A 19,185-nucleotide genomic window follows, 5' to 3' on the forward strand; every position below is an offset into this window, starting at 1 on the left:
AGTTTACTTTCTTTTCTCAAACAGTTGAAGTAAGCATTAGGCATTGGCCTGTTTAGGGTTAGGGTTAGGGTTTGACAATAATAATATAATGTATCAGAATTACTGTATGTGGCGCTTTTCTGGACAACTCAAAGCGTTCACAATGGATACATTATTTATGCACTCTCGCATTCACCCTCTTGTGGCAGTAAACTACCGATGTAGCAACAGCTGCTCAGGGGCAGGCTGACGAAATCATGGTTATCATTGTGCACCAACGGCTCCGACTATCACCAGACATTCACACCCAACCGTACACCAGTGTGAATGGCACTGGAGGCAAGGTGGCTGAAGTGCCTTGTCCAAGGACACAATGACACATTACTCGGGCAAAGCGGGAACCGAACAGTGGACCCTCCAGTTACTGGATGACCCCCTCATACCTCTGAGCCACGGTTTGACCGTGTAGAGTGGTTTGAAAAAGTCAAGGTTTCAATAACCGCTAGTACTCACTGTCGCTGCTAATGAGCTCTTCTTTTCATTTTGAGGGGATGTCTATAAAGGGTTCATTATGATTGGCTGCTTGCAGTGTTGAGTAAACAAGCCGCCTCTTTGCAGTTAATTGCCTCCAATTAACTTTTTTTCCCTGTTTCTCAGAGAGTAGAGAGGGGGAGGAGAGGGGTGAGTTAAACACGGAGGAGGATGGCGGGAACAAGATGAAAGAGACACTGCAAAGGATGCCTTTTTGCTCTTTTAATGTGCATTGTCTTAAAAAAATTGTGGCATCGGGTACCACTTAGCCCCAAGGACAACATGAGTAGCCCACGGGTTTGTCCTGAAAATAGCTCACCAGCGCTTGGACATTGTGATTTACTAAGAAGAATTAAATCAGAAGAAGGTTAACATGTGTTTATTTATTCAAATTGAACATGGCACATGTTTCTAATGTACCAAATGTTCTATATTTTGTTTAAAAAAATAAAATGATTGTGTTCAATGGGGGGAATTTTTTTTTTTTTTTTAAATATTTTCCAAATATTTCAAAAAAGGTCCTTTTAGGGTTATAATTTTAAGACCATGATACTGTGATATTCTTTCTCTTGGTTATCATACCGTCACAATTCACAATTTATATCAGCCCATGCCCAGTAAACCACACAGTATTTATTATTCCTGAATGTCCGAGTTTTGTATCCCAATTATACCGTATAATACATTTCATTTTGCCAATCTGTCATTTGAATATTTTTGGCAATGATTTTGCTGAAGCTCAAGATCCTGTAATAGTGCTACGAGAACATATAATCTGTCAGTGTCCATTGAATTCCAACTTTGTTGCTTGCAGTTTACTTCCAATAGTCTGTGTTTCTTCTTTCTTTCTAGTTGTGTATGAGAATAGAGAAGAACCCTGGTCTTGGTTTTAGTATCTCTGGTGGCATCAGCGGACAGGGGAATCCCTTCAAACCCTCCGACATGGTACGACTCAACCCAGCCTGCCAGGCAACCACAATCTCCCCAGATTTGCCCAAGAGTTGCAATAGAAACGATGCCGAATATGTTTTATAGCACCTTTTGCTTGTTCTGTCTGTGTTTGGGCAGCTGATGTTGATCATGCTCATGTAAAATCTCAAGGTGTCATGTTGTTACTTAGAACTTTCCAGTGTTAGGGTAAGTTTCGGTTGCACTCGTCTACAGTATCATTTATTCATATCTTGATAAAGAACTGTTTTACATTTTATTTATTTATTTTAGACAACTAACAACAATTGACTTGAAAATTCATGGTTAACAAAATTAATAACATTTTAGCATTAGAAATATTTCAGTTAAAAAGCTTCTACATATAGTGGTGTTTTAAAGATTAAAGTGGGGAATCAACCCAAACATTTTTTTCAAGAATATGTTCCCAGCAGGCCCACTAGTTGAAACACGGCATTTTGATTAATATTGCGTTTGTGGAATATGAGTTAAGCAGCAAAATGCACCCCTTTTTAGTCATCTCAGGGGGCGGCCATTTTGTCACTTCTGTCGACTGAAAATGACATCAGGGCTCAGGTAACGACCAATCACGGCCATGAATTTCGACTTTACGACGCCCATGACTCCTCCTCTTCTCTTTTGTCAACAGCACCATAGCGACTACGTTTACATGCATTCAATATTCGAGTTAAGGTCAAAATTCTGATTCCTGAAACATTCTTAATATACCGTTTACATGAATGAGTGGTTGCGGCACGGTGGCCAACTGGTTAGCACGTCCGCCTCACAGTTCAGAGGATCGATCACGGCCCCGGCCTCCCTGTGTGGAGTTTGCATGTTCTCCCCGTGCCTGCGTGGGTTTTCTCCGGGTACTCCGGTTTCCTCCCACATTCCAAAAAAAAACATGCAGGGTAAGTTGATTGGACTCTCTAAATTGCCCCTAGGTGTGATTGTGAGTGCGGATGTTTGTCTCTGTGTGCCCTGCAATTGGCTGGCAGCCAATTCAGGGTGTCCCCCGCCTACTGCCCAAAGACAGCTGGGATAGGTTCCAGCACGCCCCGCGACCCTTGTGAGGATAAGCGGTATCGATAATGGATGGATGGATGAATGAGTGGACAGAGTTGCTCTGTCATTTGAATAAGCCACTGTGACGGCGACGCACGGCGTTGTGACTCAAATGGACGTAATTTCCACGTGTTACTTTCAACTGTCAATAAAACACTTGATATTCATGTCACTCACCACAGGAATGAAGCAGCCGGTTTCCTCCTTGCTTCAAAAGTGTGCTTTTGTGCTGTGTCTCTGAGCTTGTTCACCTCTGCTTGTGTATTTACGGTGGTTGCGCACAAACACCACACTTCCGCATACAAGCACTTCCTGTACTACAAAAACCAACATTCCTTGCGGTTGTGCATGCGCAGTGTCTCGATCGTGTCTGTACACGGCGGCAGTATCTTTGCCTTTTTTGCCCTCCTCTCCTTCTCCATCCACCTCTCAGTAGTAATGCTAAGTACAACATCTTATGTTTTTATTTCAATGTATTTTTGTTTTTTTATACCAAGCATTTTGCTGTCAATTTCAACTTTAACGGTGAAATCCGACATACGCTGAAATTTAGGTTATATCGCCAGTGTAGGAGCGTTCGTAAATTGAGGGTTTCCTGTATTTATCAGAATGCCTATTCTTGAAAAAAACATGTTTGGGTTGACTTCCACTTGAAGTAAAATGACCATAGTAGTGACCAATGTTGTTAGTTTTTTTTCTGAATGTTTAAACCAGGGGTGTCAAAGTCAAATGGACGGAGGGCCAAATAAAAAAAATTTCGACAAGCCGAGGGCCGGACTAATAGAATGTTAATTGATTTTTATTTTAAATGTCCGCTGATGATGTCACACTTTATATTTCTGTTCTATATTTCTTTGCCTCTATGTTTGTCACCCCCTTGGTTGTGTTTTTATGTTCGGAGTTACTAAATAAAAAATAAAATAAAGTACATTACTGCTACTTCTGCGAGGCAGCTCGTGCGTCACTTCCGCTTATGACCCGAGAAGAAGCCGCTGCCCGTCTTGTGAAACAAGATCAGTGGAACATTTGCATTTCTCCTGCCAAACTGGAAACAATTTTCTGGTTGACTCGGGCTGCAAGATTGTATGAACTGTACATAATGTGAAGTAAAACAGAGAGGATCATACGATTGATATGATGTCTCCAGCTGATTCTATTTACGGGGCAAGGTATAGATGTGGATTCTCCTGTCAGAGAACACAGGCCCGTATTCTACGTCTATTTACTGTGGTCTGCAACAACACAGACAACGAATAACCTAGCAACATCATCCAATGCATATCCATTAGTTAACGATATGCCTAAACATTACCATTCACTGTATTAAGCATCTCAAACAGCCAAACAATACTGTACAGACAATACACATTCACACGCTTCATCACTAAAATAGTAAGCATACTAGCCGAAATAACTAACTAGTGTTCATCAACGTGACATCACTCACGAGAACATATATCTAGGTTATTATGTACAGCAGTTACCTGACACGAACCTAAATGATTAAACTCACAACACAAACTCTCAACTACTGAGTTTGCTGGCACGAACAAACTACGAGCTGTGTCGTAGGAGGAAAAATGTAAAGAAAAAAGGTCACTCGCTATCAACACTTTGCGCTCGAGTAGCGTTCAATGCCTGCCCCCATGTGTGGGACATCTCAGTACTACGCAAAAACTCCATGAATCTATCAAATGCCAACAATTACTAATAGTAAAACAACGTGAGCTTTTCTAACATGAAGTATTTCTTAATAAAGCGTGTTTTACTCAGAATACCTTCACCACAATCCGATTCTGAAATCCACGAAAAGTGACGTGAAGTCTTGAATCGTCAGGTAGACGACCGAAGGACGATCCTCGCAAAAGTAGCGGTAATGTTCGTTATAACAACAGTCAGGGGGTGGCAAACATAGATGCAAAGAAATATGTTACAGAAATAGTGTAACGAATTGGGTTAACTGTGTTGTGGTCGAATTTGTGCCTTGCCAAGTTGTGTTGTTTCCGAGGTTAATGAATGCATCGTGCGGCTCGCTTGATGGGAGGGCATGCGAGCGAGAGTAGCGGAGGACAAAGGGGAGAGGTTGACTAAACGGTTGTCGTACTGTATTGGCGTCGGCTGCGGCCCGCAGTAGCCGGTTGGACTAATAAAATATATATTAAACTACGCCTGTGTTCTTGGAAGACACTACAATATATGTTAAAGCGTGACGTCAACAGCGGGCGCGAAGGACCCGATCACTTCTGCTACCCACACCGGCTTGCTGTGGGCCAGATCTAATAATAAAGCAATATCATCCCAGGGGCCGTAGAAAACCTTCTCGCGGGCCGGATGTGGCCCGCGGGCCTTGACTTTGACATATGTGGCTTAAACTCTAACATTGATTCTTGTAGCACTATTTCTAAAACTATTCATATTTGTCAGGTTTTCGTGGAGGAGGACGCAAACGCAGGAGGAAAAATGGTGTGCAATATAAAGTCTGTAATTTAAAACAAAAAGCAAACAAGGTGCTGGGATAATACCAAACCAAAAAATGTTGAAGTCCAAAAAAACCAAGAAGGACCAAAAACAAACAAACAAACACTAGGACTAGGACTAGAACTATGACTATGACTATGACTGGACAGTGGCCTCACTTATCAACGCTACGTACCACAAAACGGGGCCAGAAAGATGCGTACGCAACTTTCTACGCAAAGTATGTGACCTTTCAAAAAAACGGGAAATTTGCGCAAGTGTACTGCGACTGGACTTATCAACACTGCATGTGCCAAAAACAGGGCCTGAAAGCTGCGCATGCAGATACCTGCTTCATAAGTCAGCCACCCCGAAAACAACTTGACGGAAGGAAATGCGCACATTTACGGCAGCTCTTAACCATCCGTACGCAGTTTTGGCAGACACAGTTGGTGAGAATTTGAAATCATATCATAGGATCATTCCTCCCACACATACCGTTTCACTTCATATATTCAAACAAATGTGTTCACTTATGTTTAATCATCAAAAATATCACATAATATTTTTATATTAGTAAAATATTTAAAAACGGCTAGCACAAATAGTTATCATTTTTGTCTCCTTAGATTTTCTAAACGGGTTAATTTGATACAACATGACAGGAGGGGTTAAAAAGGTTTTCACAGTTGTCTTGTTATCAGGTAATAACAGTATTAGGATCAACAATAATGATAATAAGAAAGTATCTCTCTCTCTCTCTCTCTCTCTCTCTCTCTCTCTCTCTCTCTCTCTCTCTCTCTCTCTCTCTCTCTCTCTCTCTCTCTCTCTCTCTCTATATATATATATATAAATTTATATATATGAAACAGAAGTATACTTTTATTATTATCATGCCATTAAATTCGAAAAATAAAAAAACAAGCATGAGAGTGCCCCGGGTGTTGCGCAGCTCGCTGAAGTTTAATTCCATGGTTGCCAAGTGATCATTATCCTATACAGTATTGACACCTTTGTCCTCCTCTTCGTCATACACGTCACTAAATTAAATGTAAGCCTTAGCATCCTGTGCGATACACGACACGGAGGAGATGTATTCAAATTCGTCTACAATATACGATGCTTACGCTGGGAAAAAACAACATACAAAATAACACGTGTATGTGTTTTATTTTTTGGACTCAGTCAATTCCAATGGATTTTTAAATTTGGATGAATATGACTGACGTGGGCGGCGCGTTGGTCGACTGGTTAGCACGTCCGCCTCACAGTTCAGAGGTCGTGGGCTCGATCCCGGCCCCGGCCTCCCTGTGTGGAGTTTGCATGTTCTCCCCGTGCCTGCGTGGGTTTTCTCTCGGTACTCCGGTTTCCTCCCACATTCCAAAAACATGCATGGTAAGTTGATTGGACTCTCTAAATTGCCCCTAGGTGTGATTGTGAGTGCGGATGTTTGTCTCTGTGTGCCCTGCGATTGGCTGGCAACCAATTCAGGGTGTCCCCCGCCTACTGCCCGAACACAGCTGGGATAGGCTCCAGCACGCCCGCGACCCTTGTGAGGATAAGCGGTATCGATAATGGATGGTTGGATGACTGACGTGGTGTCAAGCTGTGAATCATCAGCGTGATTGCCATACAAGCATATAAATGCTGCGGTGAGCCAGTGACATCTGTGCATATTGAAAAATGGCACTGCTGGCACTGCTACACGATGTTGATCAAGCAAGTATCAGGAAGGAGAGAGTTTTTAGGGAGTGTCGCTTTCAAAGCCACCAAACAGCACACCCTTCCTTGCCTCCTGCACTTCTCCGACTAGTTTGTCCATTTCACACTTTGTGAAATTACGTTTCCTCGTCACCTTTCCTGCAGTTGCCATGCTCCTCGCTCAATGAAACATCTGCCTACAACGCTAATTTTTACTAATTTTCCTGCTTCCTATTGACCATATATGGTTGATAGGACGTGTTCCACCTATGTGCTCATTTGCAAATGGGAGTCTGATTAAGGGAAAACGTCATACAGGTGTGCATACGAACAGTTTAATCGGTCTGATTTTTCCTTACGCCAATTCCAACTTTTGTGCTAACGCACTTTTTGATAAGTGAGACCCCTGGACTTGACTTTGACAAGACAAGACAAACAAAAACGAACCAACAAAGACTGAAAGAAAGCGGAGAACTAACAGCGCTGGCGCTGCCGGGACAAGAATGGAGGGCGGGTGCCGCCGGAAGGGGAATGGAGGACGGCCGCAGGCTGGCCGCCGTCGGAACGGGAATGGAGGGCGCCACCGAGACGGGACTGGAAGTCAGTAGTATATAGTTACAGCAAAATGTGCTTTTGCTATCAAAAAACTAGGGAAGCGGTGGCATAAGCTTTTCATGAGTGGTGGTCTGATAAATATGTTAAGCACTGCACCGGGAACGGGTCTTCTTTTTATGTTGTGTTTTGGATGTTTTACAGCACTTTGAGTTGCATTTTTATATATGAAAAGTGCAATATAAATAAAATGTGATTGATTGATTAACTGATTATTGTCATTTAAAGTTGCTTATTTTTATTGTATCTATATTTTCAAAGCACACTTTATGCCGTGTCATTTAAACATAATCAATTTTTTCTACTTTTCTGCTTTGAGAGTCGACAAGTGGGCTCCATTCAGGCAGGCAAAGTGTGGTTGCTTGTTGACAGTCTGTGGACTACACATTTGACAGATTTTGTTGCTGTTTATTATGATATTGACAACTGAAGAGACATTTTTGACGCACTATTTTAATAACTTTTCCTACATTACATTAAAATCAAGGTGTGAGTGTAATTGTTAATGTGCTACATTTCCCAGTCAACTCTGGGTCATGGATTTTTCTACAGCAACACTTTTTTTCTCTTATTTATTTTATTATTTTTTTTACTTTGCTGCCTTGATAGATTGAGCGGGTTTCAAGCTGTCTCCTGTGATTATGTTATTCCTAAACTACATCCTTTTTCAGGAGCTGACCATCTATCATGTTCTTTGTTTTAAAACAGACTATTGATGTTAATGTTAACGCTTTGGCAAGCTTTGTGCCTTCTATGCCAACATGTGTGACTAACGCTTCACAGCTTCACCTGTTAATAAGCGCATTTGTAAATTTGTAAGGTACAGTGAGCTCCATATGACACTATGAGGAAAGGTCTTTCAGTTCCCTCTCTTTAGGCTTAAATGTGAACTAAAATTGATCACATAATACCCTTTTCTTCTGTTTTCACAGTTTATCGCAAATGACATCAATATCAAATTTAGAACACTTTAGAGAAAAACATTTATGAGGCTCACTGTTTAAATGCCAGTGATATAAGTGAACTAATACTTCCGAAATGTGCACCTTTGTGCAGTGTATCTGTACATGTTTACTTTCTTTGTTGGTGCTACAGTACTGTCGTTATTACGGAGTATAGTTCTTTATCATCTGGCATCCCCCCTATGTGGCCCATCTCTCATATGTCATATGTTCAACAGGTGCACAACCTGTTGAAACTCATTGAGCTGATACTGCCACATTGTCTCGCACTGTGTTCATAAACATCTTTCACCAAGATGTGAAAAGATGTTGGTGTTTTTATAATCTCTGCCTTGGGTTGTTTAAAGAAAATATGGGACTGTGTATCTTCTGCCCTCCCACTACCTTATTTGCCCAATATAGTACCCATTTCACACCTATTGTTCTCTCCTCATTCTACTGTATATTTGATGCATCTCTTAATTATTTTGACATCTCCTCTTAAGTCTTTGTCTGTTTAATCAGAAAAACATTTTGGTGCTGAGTTGCTTTTTGCAGTAAATTGTAAGAAACTTAACGACTCAAATAACTGGGATTAATTGTCTCAATTTCAAACAATGGATGAAGTTGTATGCATCGCTAGAATCTGAATGAAGAGAATGCCCTTTCATTTTTGGCAGACACAATATTTTATAGGGGAGGGAGTGGATATTAAGATGAAAATAAGAAAGGCAAAGATTCTAAACCATCGTGTCCCTGTGTTGTCCTAACCTTGTATCATTTTGACTTATAGGGTATCTTTGTTACTAGGGTACAGCATGACGGGCCCGCTGCATCTTCTCTGCAGCCTGGAGACAAGATACTACAGGTAACACCTCTCACTCATCAATAGATGGACCAGTAACAACCATGTTCTTCTTCCCTCTCATACTGCCCCCCCCCACCCCCCCACCCCGCCTCTCTCCTCCAACTCTTTCCTTTTCCTTCACACGGGCGACAGGTCATGTTTAGGTTTCATGTAACTGACATGCAGACCCATCACCAGAGCCCAGCCTTAAGGTTGGGTGGATAAATTATGATAAATACCCGAAAGACCGCACTTACTTTCCTCCATATATTTGGATATATTCACCCAGCACCGCCGGTCCTGGTCAAAACTCTTGAGTGGTGCCCTTTGCGACGACCGCTGGCAAGTAATTATCATCAGTGTTGGGCGTGTTGTTAAAGGGTAATTAGTTATAGTTACAAATGACTTCTTCCAAAAAGTAATTGAGTTAGTAACTCAGTTGCTCAATGAAGAATAAAACACAATGTATTTTAGAATGTTTGATATTTATTCAAACTCAACAGATTGCAACCTGACACATGCATAGAAATAAAATATAACATTGAAAACAAACAATATTCACGCACTTAGCATTTCAGTACAAAACTAAGAAACACATGTAAAGACAGGAAAATGTGGACATTAGGTAGTGCATTATTATAATTATTATTATTATTATTATTGCAAACATACAATTGCTCTAAAAAGTAAAAACATAGTTGGTAAAATATTTTACATGTTTTTATGATATCAAAAAAAAAGATCACAATAAATCATAAAAATTCAAACAAAATGTAATAGTATACAAACCTATTCCACCTACTAGCGATGTTTTGTAAAATGTAAATCAAAACAGAATTCAACGATTTGCAAATCCTTTTCAACCTATATTCAGTTGAATACACAACAAAGGCAACCTATTTAATGTTCAAACTGCATGGTGAACAGTATTTTTATTTATTTTATTTTTTGGCAAATATTCTCTCATTTTTAATTTGATGCCCGCAACTTGTTCTCCAAAAAGCTGGGAGAGTGGCTACACAAGACTGAGAAAGTTGAGGAATGCTAAAAAAAAACCCTGTTTGGAACATTTCACAGGTGAACAGGTTTATTGGAAAACAAGTGAGTGTCATGGTTGGGTGTAAAAGGAGCATCCCCGAATAGCTCAGCTGTTCACTAGCAAGGATGGGGCAAGATTCAGCACTTTGTGAACAACTGCATGACCAAATAAATGAAACTAAATTATTAATACAATTATGTTTATGGCTCTGACTGTACTTATGCATCAAGGCATTGACATTTTACTAATTGTGTGAAGGCCTTCGCCTTCACACATATGTTACTCCTATTCTTTATTGTGTGAAGGCGAAGGCCTTCACACATATGTTATTCCTATAGTTTATTATTATTATTATTCCGCTTTTTAACACTTCTTTTGGTGTGCGAATCCTTCCACATTTTTGACCCGATTCACTTCATTCAAGTTTCAAAACATTCAGAAAATTCATGCCTTCCGGGGTATTATTTTTTTTCATTCCCCAAATTTACAGTCTCCCCAATATTTCCCATTTTTTACCCCCCAAAAAAACCCATTCATTTCCAATGGCACTTTCAACATTTCCCATTTCCACCATTACAATTTAAAATTCACAAGATTCAACTCACATTGGTAAAGCTTTTCAACACACCCACAATTCCTACTTCCCAAAAATTCAACTTAATCACCCGTAAAAAAACCACAAAATTCCACCATTCATTCCCATTGCCATATTCAACAATTCACATTTACATCATTCCAATTTGAAATTCGCATTCATCTCATTCAACTCGTATTGGTCAAGCTTTTCAACACACCCCAAATTCCTTTTTCCCACACATTGAAGTCATTCACCCTGAAAAAAAACACCAAAATTCAACTATTCACCATTCATTTCCATTGACACATTCAACTTTTCACATTTACACCATTCCAATTTCCACAAATTCAAGTCATTCAACTCATTCAGGTCACATTCAACGTTTCAACACCCCCCAAATTCCTGCTTACTACATTTTCTACTCATTCACACTTAAAAACCCACAAAAATTCCATCACTAACCATTCATTTCCATTGGAACATTCAACTTTTCACATTTACACGTTCTCAATTTCCACAAATTCAAGTCATTGAACTCATTCAACCCACATTCAGCTTTTCAACACCCCCAAAATTCCGACTTCCCACACATTCAAGTCATTCACCCTCAAAAAAAACACAAAAAAACAATTATTCATCACTCATTTCCATTGACACATTTAACTTTTCACATTTACACCATTCCAATTTCCACAAATTCAAGTCATTCACCACATTAAGCTCACATTCAGCTTTTCAACACCCCCAAAATTCCTACTTCCCACACATTCAACTCATTCACCCTTAAAAACCCCCACAAAAATTCCACTATTAACCATTCATTTCCATTAGAACATTCAACTTATCACATTTACGCCTTCCCGATTTCCACTAATTCAAGTCATTCAACTCACATTCAGCTTTTAAACACCCCCCCAAATTCCTAATTCCCACACATTCAACTAATTCATCCTTAAAAAAAAAAACCCAAAATTACCAATTCACCATTAGTTTCCATTGGCACATTCAACTTTTCACAGTAACACCATTCCAATTTCCACAAATTCAAGTCATTCAACTCATTCAACTCACATTCAGCTTTTAAACACCCCCAAAATTCCTACTTCCTACATATTCAACTCATTCATTCTTAAAAAACCATATGGATACGGCCCACCTTCTTCACATTTGGGCCAGCCCCCTGAACAATACCAGAGATGCATTATAATACAGTGTGGTACCTCTACTTACGAAATTAATTGGTTCTGGAAGAAATTTCTTAAGTAGAAAATGTTGTAAGTAGAAACGTGTTTTCCATGTAAATGCTCTAATCTGTTCCAAGCCCCCAATATTCAGAGATAAATGTTTTATAAAGCATAAAAATGCATAAAAAAATGTAACAAATTCATGTTACAATTAGATTATTTCACAATAAATGAGAGTTGTGCATAATGTAAAAAACTCAGAATAGAGTAAAGAATAAAAATGATGGTCGCTTACCTTTTAATTGCTGTCCTCATCGTTTTTTGCCCTCTTTGGTTCATGTTCTCTCTCAGAAGTGGTTCTTGCCTGGCGTTTTGTAAATAACTGATTTAATAACATGGCAGCTGTTGATACATTACGGTCATATTCTTTGGCGAGATTAACATCCCTTTGTCATACTTTTCTATTACCTCTTGGTTGAAACCCAGGTAAGCCCGTTGGTAAGGGTGGCCCTACCTACCAGTGGAACGATGCCGTGTCTGCAATTGGCATATTGTCAATCATATTGCTCATCTCAATTAGTTATTCATGCTTTTTGGTTGTTTTCAACTTGTTGTTGAACCTGTTGTAGTTCAAGATTTTCGCTTTTCTGTGTTATGGGTCTGGCATTAGAGAGTTACAGAGGCTCGACAGTGGAGGCTTGCATAGCTAGTCTTTAGCTGAGCCAATTATCCCAGCTCTGTAGCCCCACTTTTGTTTACATTACTTGCGCCACTTAGAGAGCCTGCCAGACCCGGCGACAATCCACAGAGATACTGCTAGGGATGGACGATACCAAACTTTACAGATTCAATACTTTTTCTTGCAATATAATCAATACCGATAACCATTTTCTTGGTATGTTATTCAATGAAATTAATTTTACACAGGCAATTCGCATGGCAAATACTATAATAAATATTATTTTGTGCAGATGATGTACAATATATAATAAAACTAAAGTATATATATATAAAATAAACAAATAAACAAACTAATTTAATAATAAATACATGTGAACAAAATAATGCACATTTGCATGTTCCTAGTTTTAGCTTGTAATTAAGCAAATGTGAAAATCATCATGTAAATGTAAGAAAACATGTTGCAGATGAATACCAATCAAAACAACACAATTTAAATATTCTCTTTTCAGTGGAAAAATAAAATGTCATGCAAAATCCACATAATTCTATATCTCATATTTTAGACACGTCCGCTGATAGTGTAGTGGTACACACGCCTGAGTTGTGTGCGGGCAGCGTGGGATCGATTCCCGCTCAGTGACAGTGTCTATGTGTGCCCTGCGACTGGCTGGCGCCCAGTTCGGGGTGTAGTCTGCCTTCGCCCATTGACGGCTGGGATAGGCTCCAGCAACTCCCCGCGACCCTATATTGGATAAGCGGTTTGGAAGATGACATGACATGACATATTTTAGACACAAATTGCTTCTGTAGCTTTGCTGCTTACTTATCCACATAATAACATGTTTTGTTTTTTTGTTTAAGCTGATTTAATCAGGCTTTAAGATGCTTGAAAAGATATGCATACTCAACACTGTAAATTTTGCATCAACTATTATCCTTTATACCTGTGTGTTTGTGTGACATGTTAAAATTAGATTGTGGTCATAGTATTTAAGCACTCAGGAACTGACACAATACAGGCATTGTCCATATCACTACACTGGCAAAGATAAGGTAACAGTTTGTACCTAGACTTTTACAAACTCTCAAACAGGGTCTTTTGCCGCACAGCGGATGGTGCAGGAGACTGGTCTTTCTTCAAGCTCACTCTGGGTCTCGGTATGTGCTGTCTTTAGATGCTTGCAAAATGCAAATGCTTGCCGCAGGAAACAACATGTTTATCACATGTTGGCAGCTTGCACTATCTTTATAGACGGGTGAAAAATCACACCACACTTAGATTTCCCTTTGTCATGCCTTACACATCTCTTCCCCGTATATGACACCGCGTGTTTGACTCTCACGTCACGTCTCGTTTCCTGGTCATGTGACACGGACTGGTCCAATCCTCCCATGCATACGTGGGTTTCTGCGCAATTGCGTAGTAAACTACCAAAAACTGTTGAAAATGATGTGTGCGCTCTCATTTTTTTTTTAAAGTTGCTATCGATACTTGTTTAAGGAAATCGTTGCCAAATGAGTAGCTTGGGAGTATCGATATATCGATATCAAAGGATTGATGCACCAATACCTCGCTCCCGTTGGTCGTGCTATCTTGTCCGGGATGTGAAAGTGCGGTGAAAATCCCTAGAACTCATCAATTTATCCACACAATTATAGTATCCAGTAGCGAATGTAAAAGTACAATTAATAAAGAAAAAGAAACGGCTCAGTCATCATCACACTCCCAGCTGCCACCCAAGTTAATGCCATTAGTGTGTTTTTTGTTGTTGTTTTATTTTTTTACCGCAAGCTTCAAGATTTTTCAGACTTCGGCTGGTTGTACTTGTACAATTTATAATTCTTTTCAGTTCCCACATAGTGAAAATTGGGCGCATTATAGAGCCCTGTAAAGGATTCCTTACACAGCCGACATCTTCGTTAGCTACATCACTCGCGTGGTTGTTTTGCTTGCATGCAAAATCCAGACATTGCTGGATATAAGGCTAGGTTCACACCGCAGGCAAATGTGACGCAGATTGGATTTTTTTGCCCATATGTGACCTGAATCTGATTTTTTAATGACAGTCTGAACGTCTCAATTCCGATTTTTTTCAAGTCCGACATGGGTCGCTTTCATATGTGGTCCTAAATCGGATAATATCCATTTTTTTCAATGCGGCCGCGGTCTGAACAGACATATCCGACATTGATGTCATCCGGAGCCCAAAAAGCGCATTTATAGGTTGAAAAGGATTTGTAAAACATTCTGTTTTTAATTTAAGTTTTTCGCAATGTTCCAACGTCATTGGAATTGCAGTTTGTATAATGTAATTTATTAAGCTATTAAAAATCTATGATCTTCACAGTTCAAGTGAATGAAAAACATGAATTCATACAATATTGTGGCTACATACTGTAAATGTGCACAGCCTAAATCTTTAGATCTTGAAGACATTTGCTTGTACTTCGAGAAGGAATCTTATCAGCATGACACATCTTGACTCGGAATATTTGCCCACTGTTCTTGGCATCTCCTGCACACAACCCTCTTCAGATCAGCACAGATCTTCAAATGGATTTTTGGTGTGGGCTCTGATTAGGCAAGTTTATACAGTACATCCGCTCCGGTAAAGCCATGTGTTGTTGAAGGTGTCAGAAAAACAGATAACCCATTTCGGACAACAGTGTGAAAAGTTGGCATTGCATTTAACAAGGGCTGTCATAGATCATTTTGAACATGTGAAAGCAGTGTGAACTGTTTGCGGGGGGTGGGGGGGGGTGGGCGGCAGTCACAGTAAAACAAGGTTAGGAGAATTTTAGATGACTTACATGATGCCATTTTCAATAGAATGCAGATTAAAAAAAACATATTTGGAGTTTAAAAATGCAAATATTGAATACGGGTCTAAGAGTTTTTTTTATTATTTTTTTAACGATAGTGTTTCTGTTACAGAGTAAGAAAAAAAAACGACCGCTATCTGTGTTCAATCCCTTTCCTCCCCACCCTCCTTCTCAATTGTTGAATTCATCTTAAATGTCCTTTTTTTGTCTTTACCCCTTCTCTTTCAACAGCATGTGTGTAGATCCTCCACTTTTCTCTCTTTTCCCCAACAGTGATGTTTACTGAGCTAATGATGGCAGTGGCCCTCCATCGTTCCACAAACTCACAAATTGACATAAGGAAAACTGCAATGCACATATCTTACCATGCATGCGCACACACATGCTGCTTACTGTGCTGCGTGTTTGCCTTGCAGGCTAATGGACATAATTTTTTACACATGGAACATGAGACAGCCGTCTCTCTTCTGAAGAGTTTCCAAAGGACGGTGGACTTGGTGGTTCTGAGAGACAGCAGCACCCCCTAAAAATACCTTAAAAACAAATGAGCAAACACACCATCACTTGTGTGCTCGTCATCACTCTTCACCACCCCACCTGCCCTCTTCTGGAGGCTGGTGGAACTGGAAAAAAGAGCCGATTTTGGAAAAAAAAAAGAGGAAGAAGAAAACAAATATTTTTAGAGGACAGCAGACTTTTTTTTTTTTTTGCCTATTGCTGGACTATAGGCAATTACGTGTGCCAAATCGTACAAGCATATCGGCTATCTCTCCAGAGACGAGGGGACCTGGTTAAGCCCTGAAGGATCCCCAAAGGATGATACTCCTTGAGTCACCACAGGGCTGCTGCAATTTGGATTTTGTGTTTGGATTATTAATTAGGCAACTAATTGGTCAGTCTCCTTTGTTTGGTTGGTAACTAGAGATCTGTGACTTAAATTTGAAAAAAAAAATCGATACACTTTATTGCTTTTCATTTTGATGTTTTAATTCTTTCAAACATGCACCCTGTCCTTTTGTTTCAAATCTTTTTCCTCATTTATTCTGTACTGCTGTTGTCCATTTTAGAGTTGTGGCTCTAGTATACTGAAATTAACATTTAAAAAGAGAAAAGGTCTGGCTTGTGTACATACATTGAGCGGCAGCTTTCTGGAGTATTCCCTCTGAGCCTGAAGTAATTTTTTTTGCATTGTTTTTGAAACCACAAGTTCAGTTATGTCTTGGACTGTACGATGATCATTTTCTTTATGAAAAGGATTGTGTTTTCCCATTTGAGCTTTCACTGCAACATTTTTTTCTGTTTAAAGAACTGCCTGCTGTGCTAGAAGATAGCTAAAGCAATAGTCATGTTTTTTGAGCTGTTGTCCATTGAGTTTTCCAGCAGAATCCAACTTGTCCTACAGTGCCATCTAATGAGCAACTTCAGCGAATGTTTACACACAAAAAAAATGCATAACAAAGTATATGCAATGCTGCATCCGTACTATACATTTCTGAATTTAGATGCATTTAAAATAAGCTAGATGCTCATATACAGCTGCGTATTATGCATAATGTTTGTGTCACGTTTTGAACATTTTTAATGTTTGCTATAGTTTTCCCAACATCACAGCCTTTTGTTTTAAGTTATATGATGAACACAGCATGCGCTCAAATCACTTTTTATTGTTAACTGGATACATTTGCATTGCGGCATCTCAGCTCTGTAGTGTACTGAAAAGAGTTATCTTCTATATTTGGTCCCTTACATCCTCCCCACTGATATTTACACAGGCCCAAAATACCAGAACTTACATTTTTGCGGCCCACATCTGGTCTACCCACAGCACCAGAGGCTGCATGGCTTCTGTGGGTGGGGCTACTCTCTGCATGCAGTATTCTACAGAATGATGGCCCCTCTCTGCTTCCAAGACCAGTGTGCAGTATTCCAATGTGATCTATTGGAATAACTGTTATAATATGCATTGTTAGTTATTTGTGATCATTTAGTGATATGAAGACTAACTGAAATGGTCATTTCACATATAAAGTGGTCCTCCACAAATCCCTCCGACGAGACATACATAAACAAATGCTTTACCAACTCGAAATAGGCCATCACCAAGCTCTGATGGCTGCCCAGCCAACAACATAGCAACCCTTGTGGTCCTAGACAGCTTCAGATCACGTCATTGCCCAGGCAATGACTTCCATTACACTGTGATAATGGCTAAGGACCACTGAACTTGGGGGAAGATTTAAATGTCAGCTGCAAGTAGATGCTCCACACCGGTCTTTTAAGAAATACTGTATTAGTAATACAACACACACGTCCACACAGAGGACAAACTAACATGACTGAGTGCACTTCAGATTTCAGAAATGGAAAAAAAAAAAAAAGAAGACATTTCATGTATGGTCACAGGTCGTCTATGTACTTTATAAACTCTGACAACCACATTTCTTTTATTATGAGTGTCATGCAGTGACCATTATGTTTCAATATGTTTCCAGCCATTTAATGGAGTTTGTGGCACGAAATGGCACAGTTTAGTTATATGGCTGTAGTGACAGCCGCCAACACCACCTACCGGTAATTCTAAAAAAGTCTAAAAATATGAGCGGTATTATGATGCAAAGACAGAAAAGGTTTGATAATTAAATTATTTTTACTACATGTTTCAGGTAATTATTTCTAAATATACTGCTATACCTTAGCATTGTCTCAAAAGTTGTGATATTTTCTAATGACTCTTATAACAATGTTGCAGATGAAGGTATGCATAGTATGACTTGGAAACTTAAACATGAACTATCCAAAAGTGTACCAAATGTATTTCTACTGGAATTGTCATTTATGTCATACAAATATGTATATATATATATGTATATGGCTATAAAAAGTCTTTTTTTTATGTGATAAGCATACATAAGAGCTGAGACGGTTTCACTGTACATACAATAGCTGTGAAAGATATCAAATTTGAAATGACTCCTACTAATTGTGAATGTACTCATGCTTTCTGCAGTATACACTTACTCGACTTGAATGCTGCTTCTTCTGTTGTGTGACAAAAAGTACTTTGACCTCTGGCGAGAGAAATATGCTCTTAAAGTTGGACAGTTTTAGTGACAGTTTACAGCACTATGTGTTTGTTTGTTTTTTTGGGTTATCTATTTATTTATTTATTTAGTTGTTTATTTGCAAATGCAAGTTGAAATCCTTCCACTTTTAATTTTGAATATTTATAAAGCGAATTGTAACAGCCGAAGTGTGTGTGTGTGTATATATATATATATATATATATATATGTGTGTGTATATATATATATATATATATATATATATATACGTGTGTATATATATATGTATATATATATATATATATATATATATATATATATATATATATATATATATATATATATATATAATGTATCATGTGTTTAGAGTGCATTTTGCAGATGCTACCTGTACATACTATTTAAGATACAGTTTCTACCCCAAAAATATTATATGTATAATATTGAAAACATGCTGTGCAGCAATTATTCTGAAGCTATTTTGGGCTTTGGAACGTAAAGTTTTTTTCAATATATAAGAAGTGTTTTGAATAATGTATTAAAGTCTCTATTGTACAAATAAAAAATGTCACTATTGGTAATCTGGGCTCTTTACATTGTAATGCAGTCAGATGTTTTCTTTCTGCTCTGCTCATTTACTTTTGTGGGGTTTTTTTTCACCATCTTGAAATAAAAATTAAAAGATGCTTAAGAAATAGAGCAGGTCAGTGGGTGACGCTATTAAGAATGCATACAT

The 19,185-nt window shown here is 38.9% G+C and overlaps 1 protein-coding gene across 24 annotated transcripts in view; it reads left to right on the forward strand.

Moving 5' to 3' along the window:
• lrrc7 (leucine rich repeat containing 7) overlaps window positions 1-18,688 on the forward strand; it is a 217,932-nt gene extending 199,244 nt beyond the window's left edge. For 13 of the 24 annotated variants that reach the window (XM_086047845.1, XM_086047838.1, XM_086047837.1 and 10 more), the window contains 3 exons: window positions 1,363-1,455; window positions 9,028-9,102; window positions 15,805-18,688. In XM_086047845.1, coding sequence (XP_085903971.1) covers window positions 1,363-1,455; window positions 9,028-9,102; window positions 15,805-15,915 — 279 coding nt within the window. In that variant the 3' untranslated portion in view covers window positions 15,916-18,688. Of the gene's footprint in view, window positions 1-1,362; window positions 1,456-4,947; window positions 4,987-9,027; window positions 9,103-9,234; window positions 10,360-15,619 lie in introns of those variants that run through there. The other 11 variants (XM_086047851.1, XM_086047848.1, XM_086047850.1 and 8 more) reach the window with 11 other exon arrangements.
• The last annotated feature ends 497 nt before the right edge of the window (window positions 18,689-19,185 follow it).

This window comes from Filicampus tigris, chromosome 12, assembly GCF_054856515.1.
Source record: "Filicampus tigris isolate MCC_2025a chromosome 12, RoL_Ftig_1.0, whole genome shotgun sequence".
Lineage (NCBI taxonomy): Eukaryota > Metazoa > Chordata > Actinopteri > Syngnathiformes > Syngnathidae > Filicampus > Filicampus tigris.